Source organism: Micromys minutus, assembly GCF_963924665.1.
Source record: "Micromys minutus genome assembly, chromosome: 23".
Classification (NCBI taxonomy): Eukaryota; Metazoa; Chordata; class Mammalia; order Rodentia; family Muridae; genus Micromys; species Micromys minutus.
In genome coordinates, this window is record NC_137958.1 from 9929278 (window position 1) to 9935412 (window position 6135).

Consider the following 6135-nt stretch of genomic DNA (forward strand, 5'->3'; position numbering starts at 1 on the left):
CACCCACATACCCTTCAGAGCTGCTTGTAGCTCCAGCTCCAGGGGGGATGACACATTCTTTTGACCTCAGTGGGCTCCTCCTACACACCCATACCCACAAGTTAACACACACACACACACACACACATCTTTTAGAAATGGGCCCTAGAGGGTATGGTTGTGCACACCTTTAATCCCAGCATTCTGGGAGGCAGAGGCAGGTGAATCTCTGAGAGTTCTAGACCAACTGGGTCTACAAAGCCAGTTTTAGAATAGCCAGGGGACTACACAGAGAAACTCTGCATCAAACAAAAAACAACAAAACCCAAAAACCAAACCAAAACAGAAAGAAGAAAGAAAGAAAGAAAGAAAGAAAGAAAGAGAAAGGAAGGAAGGAGAAACAGGCTCCAGAAGCCCCAGACATGAGGGACAGAAAAGAAAAGCATCTGTATTTTGAAGGGCATTTGCAATCTTGACCATTATTTATTTAGTGTGTCGCTATACATACTTTCCAAAGAATTTTGCTTTCTGGGGTGAGGATACCTTTTTGTTCAAGGTGGGTTTTGTGATCTGTCTGTACAAAGGATTCTTTCTGGCCACTATTATCTGGTCCACAGTTACCAGCTGCTGCACCAGCTCAGCGACTGCTTGTAACCCTTGGGCTTTGGTCCTCAGTATGTCCCATACACCTTCATGAGTCACATTTACTAAGCCGTCTGCTCCCACTCCAACGAAGAAGTGCCCAGCTTGGTGAAATCCACTCATTTCTGCCATCACCTTTTGGGCAGCTAAGCCTGCATTCTCTGCCAGGGTTTTAGGCAGAGAAGTCAGGGCTTGACCAAATGCTTGAAAGGCCAGACCATTGGGGCCAGCCAGTCGGCTTCCTTTGTCTTCCAGCATCTTTGCCAGAGCCATCTCTGTGGCACCGGCTCCCGGCAGCAGTCTGGGATCTTGACACAGCTGAGAAAATGCATCTATGCCATAGTAGACAGCCTGCTCTGCACCCCGAAGTCCCTGGATGGTGGGTCCCCTAAGGACCACTGAGAGAAAAGGTGCAATCTCATGTTCCCACTCAAACATTATCATTGCAGCATCTCCAAACTCCTTCCTGTAAACCTTGTGGCACTTCCCAGGCTCAAGAGGAGGAAGGAGCCGACTGAGCAGGGGAGTACGCAGCTTCTCACTCAGGTAGACAATCTCCTTTTGGGAGTTGACTTGAATCACCATTATACCACAGGAATCAGCTTGGTTCACCGTCTTCTCATTAACTTCCCCCAAGACTACTGCCACGTTAATGTCCATAAGGGCCAGTTGGGCTATTTCCTTTTCCACTTGTTCAGTTTGTTTCTGAAATCTTACTTGTTCTTCCGGGCTGGAGAGACGTGGTGTGGCCGGTGCAAATGGATTTGAAGGGCCAAAGGGACAACTGAACAGGGCCACCCTGGCATCATTTAGCACCTCAGTCTTTCGTCCACAGAGCTTCCCTGCTATTGCTACTCCAGGAAAAATTCGGGAATCAGTCAGCGTCCCACCCTGAAGTATGCACACCACAATACTCTCAGGCTTGAAGTTACCATTTGGTTCCCTGTTAACCCAGCACACTTGAGCTACAAGCTTGGTTAAATACTCTGAGTTAGACAGGATGTGGGTATTCATCACAGAATAGAGGGCCCAGGAAGGGTCTTCCAAAGGCCCTAGAGAGCAGATGGCCAAGGAAGGCAGAGCAGTCAGGACTTCTGCTGTGGCCGTGGCAAAGGCTTCCCGGAGCTGGGTTGGAGTTAGGCCGGCCCACAGAAGGTACTGGGCCTGCTCCAGCAAGGCTGCTGTCAGGAGAACTACAAAGGCGGTGCCGTCTCCTGTGTTCTCAGCCTGGGTTTGGGCTAACTCTTGAACAAACCGGGCAGCTGGGTGCTCCAGCTCCAGAGCCTTGAGGATGGCAGCGGTGTGACCTGTGCAAACCGTTTCTCCCTTGGCAGTCACCAGAAATTTCTGCCGGCCGTAGGGGCCGTAACAAGACCGGATGATACTGGCTAGGGTCTGAGCTGCAGCCGTGGCCCTCAGTATGTATGACGGCTCTTCTTGAGATTCTGGGTTGTTCTGTAGGCCTGGCTTCAGCCGCCGGGGCAGTTCTAGGCCTGATTGGAGGCTGGTTTGAGTGGCCCGGTAGGGCGGGGAGACCGCCATGGGTTAGACCAACCGTTAGAAGCACGCTAGAAATGGTAGCACACCCTTGGCATTTATCTTTGACGCTGCTCCAGAAGCCAAATGCACATCACCTGCTACATGCAGAAGCCAACCAGCAGTGGACCTCCACTTTGCACCCAAGGGTGGGGTGCAGAGTTCAGTTCCAAAACTGAGTCTGAGCAAACAAGGCCCCTGTGAGTTCTGATCCACAGGAGCTAAACTGCCCCTCTGATGAAGTCACAAAGTAGCAAATGGAACCAGAGACAGGGAATGAAGTCACAGAGGGACAGTAAGCCCGAGGAGACCCTGACAGCCGGAACAAAACCCAACAAACCAAAATACCTTTACTGTTGAAAATTCAGGAACACTTCTAGTTCCTAACGAAGACTATCTTTGCTGTCTTGAGGGAACAGAGGTTGGGAGTGTCCCAAATAGCACCAAAATCAAAAACAGAAGTAACCTGCTGGAGGTATCAGTGCCCAAACTCAAATCGTACTCTCGAGCTGTAGTACTAAGATGCCATGTGTTTGGTGGGTGTGCTGGGTGGTGTACTGGGTGGTGGTGGCATTTGCCTTTAATCCCGGCACTTAAAAGGCAGAGGCAGGCAGATTTCTATGAGTTCAAGGGCAGCCTGATCTATAGCCTGGGCTGCCACACAGAGAACTCCTGTCTCGAAAAAACAAATATTGGGCTGGAGAGATGGCTCAGTGGTTAGGAGCAACTGTCTGCTCTTTCAGAGATCCCGAGTTCAGTTCTCAGCAACTACATGGTGGCTCACAACCATCAGTAATGTGGTCTGATGCCCTTTTCTGATGTGTCTGAAGACGGCTACAGTGTACTTATATATAATAAATAAATAAATTTTTTAAAATTAAAAAAAAAGCCCAGAAATAACAGTAAAACAGGACACACACTGGCTGTGTAGTCTATCCCTGTGACCCCAGTACTTGGAGACTGTGAGACCATCACAAATTACATGTCAGTCTGGGTTATAGACTGAGACTGTCTCAAAAGGCAAAGAAAACAAAATGAGCAACAACAAGCCTGACAGATCTAAATTCAGTCCCCAGAGCCAGGGACAAGAGGATTTCCACAAGCCTAAGGACAGCCTGACAGTTATATAGGGAGTTCTAGGCCAGCCAGAGCTGGTAGTGAGACTGTCTCAACCAATAAAACAAAAATAAAACAAAAAGTCATGGCCGAATGAAGTATGGGGGAAAATGAGGGAGGATTGCTTGAAGTTGGAGTCCTGGGTTAGAAAGCAAGACTTTATCTTACAAAACAAAACACAGACCACAGCAGGCATTGCCCTTACAGAGGACCCTGAATCCAACCCTGGCATTCACACTGGGCAGCTTACAACTCCAGAGATCTCAACCTCCAGAGGACCCAACACCTCTGACCCAACAGCTGTGCTCATTTGCATATATCACACCTCAACACTCACAAAAAAAAAAAAAAAAACTTTACAAAAATCTGGGGATGGTGGCCCACACGTTTTTAAAACCTTGTTCTTAAACTTTTTTATTTTTCATTTAAAAACATTTACTTTATTTAATTTTTTGAGACAGGGTTTCTCTGTATCGCCCTGGGACGATGTCCTGGAACTTAATTCTGTAGACCAGACTGGCCTTGAACTCACAGAGATCTGCCTGCTGTGCCTACTCAGTGCCACTACTGCCACCACATAAAAAACACAAGAGAAGTTCAGGAGATGTGGATTTCACATCAGACATTCCCAATTCCACCCATTTCCCTGACAAGCAAGCAAACAAAACCTTATTGGAGCTGTGGTGTGTCATGGTCTGTCACAGTTTACCTACTTGTCCATACGTCTTGCAAGTAAAGTTCAAGGCCTCTGGCTTCTGCTACACTGTCAATACTGGGAGTCCTCTAGAATATCCTGTTGCTGTTCTGTGTCATGGAGTGCCTGCAGCTTTGGATCTGTAGGCCTGACCCCTTCACAAGCTCCAGCAGCTCATAGATGTCAGTTTACAGCTTTCACCACCAGACCAATCTCTTCAGCACTGCCCAGGTTAGCTCACCCAGTGCTGCAGCCAGCAAGAGGCAGGGCCAGCTCTCCTGTTCTTATGACCTTGGGCATGGCTTACCCACGCCACCAGGGCCAGCCTTATTGTGCTGCTCAAGCAAGATACAGGGCCCACTCTCCTGAATACTGGTGGTCTACACCTTTAATTACAGTATTTGAGAGGTAAAGACATGCAGATCTCTACAGACTCAGCCTGGTCTACATAGTGAGTTCCAGGCCAACCAAGGGTGAGACTCTTGTCTGTCTGTCTGTCTGCCTGTCTCTCTCTCTCTCAAATGAAGTCAGGGATGAAGGATGAAGCTGCACTTCTGTAGTCCCATCTTTTGGGAAACAGAGGCTGGAAGATCTCTATGAGTTCAAAACTATCCTGGTTTATTGAGTGAGTTCCAGGCTAGCCAGAGACCCTGTCTCGAAATGGCAAAAGGACAACAAAAAGCTGCTGAGAAGGAAGTTGTGAAGCCTCCCTCTGGCCCCTCTGGGTTTGGTGGAGTAATGATGTCTGTGATGTAATCTAACAGACACTTCTTGAGTACCCTCTGAGATCAGCACCAGGTGAAGCACACAGGTGAGACTTGGAAACTCACAGAGGAAACAGATTTATAGGGGATGAACCCAGCCTTTGATAGGTGAGGGAGAGCCCCTGGTGGGACAAAGAATGAGCCGGCTGAGGTTGGAGGAAGGTCACGACAATGCCATACATGTCCATGTTTACTGGCATCTGGCCCTGAGAGAAACAGAACAGCATAGATTGTGATGGGATGGCGGCCATAGTTTTAATATTTTCACCAAAGAGCTGTTGCAAGAAAAGAGGGAAATGTATCTAAATTCAATGAGCAAATTCTTATACTACTCTTCTAGAGGACCTGACTTTGGTTCTCAGAACCTACATCTGGCATTTGTCAGCTAATGACTTCCTCTAAGTGCAGTTCCAAGGGATCCTCTCACTACCTTTGGTCTTTGGGTACTGTGTACTTGCAGAAGCATGGACATATCACCCCCCCACACACAAATACAAAGAATTTTTAACATAAATAAAAAAATAACAAACAAGCAAACAAACAAAAAACAGGCCCAGTGGTTCATACTTTTAATCCCAGAAGCTCAGAAGGATAATGCAGGAAGATTGCAAGTTTAGGGCCAGCCTGGGCTATCTTATCTGTCTACCTATTTGTCTGTCTATCTATCTATCCTCCATCTATTGACAAGTTATCATGGTTGAACTGGAATCGGCTGGCCATGGATTCATAGGGATTTGGCAGCCGCTGCCTCTGGAGTGCTGGGCTGTATTTCAATTCCCATCTTAGACAAAACAACACAAGAAATGACACAACACAAAAAAAGACAAACGTGAGAGAGCAAAGGGAGCAAAGGTTGCTGGGATCCCTAGTCCAGGGGCAGCCATCTTAGACTATGTTTCCATTGAGGTGGGGTCTCTCATATAGCTCACATGCTGGTTCTTGTTTTTTTATTGTTGTTTATTTGGCTTGGTTTGAGACAGGGTCTGTTTAAATCGTCTTGGCTGTCTTGGAACTCACAATGTAGAGCAGGCTGGCCTCAGTCTCACGAAGGTCAACCTGGTGTGCCACTGCACCTGACTCGTGCTGTTTATTTCTTATTGTCAACTCGATACAGTGAGACTCCAATGAATCAGATCAGATTTTCCTGTTTTAATGTCTGTGAGGGATCATCGTTATTGATGCTTTATGGAGGGGCAGGCATACCTCACTCTGGGCAACACCATCCCTAGACTGGTGGGCATGGGTAGTAAAAGAGTGAGCCAGTAAGTGGCTTCCGCTATGGTGTGTGCTTGAGTTCCTGTCCTGACTTCCCTCGGTGATGAACTATGACCTGGAAGTATAACCTAAGTAAATCCTTCCCTCCTCTAAGTTGCTTTTGGATACTATTTTTATTTCAGCAACAAA

General features: G+C 47.4%; 1 protein-coding gene across 1 annotated transcript; it reads right to left on the reverse strand.

The window, feature by feature from the left end:
- Positions 1–477: 477 nt before the first annotated feature.
- CCT8L2 (chaperonin containing TCP1 subunit 8 like 2) lies at positions 478–2163 on the reverse strand (the record flags this gene model as incomplete). The annotated part of the gene is made up of 1 exon (XM_080936466.1): positions 478–2163. The coding sequence occupies one exon, from the start codon at positions 2161–2163 to the stop codon at positions 478–480; it is 1686 nt and encodes a 561-aa protein (XP_080792592.1).
- Between the last annotated feature and the right edge of the window lie 3972 nt (positions 2164–6135).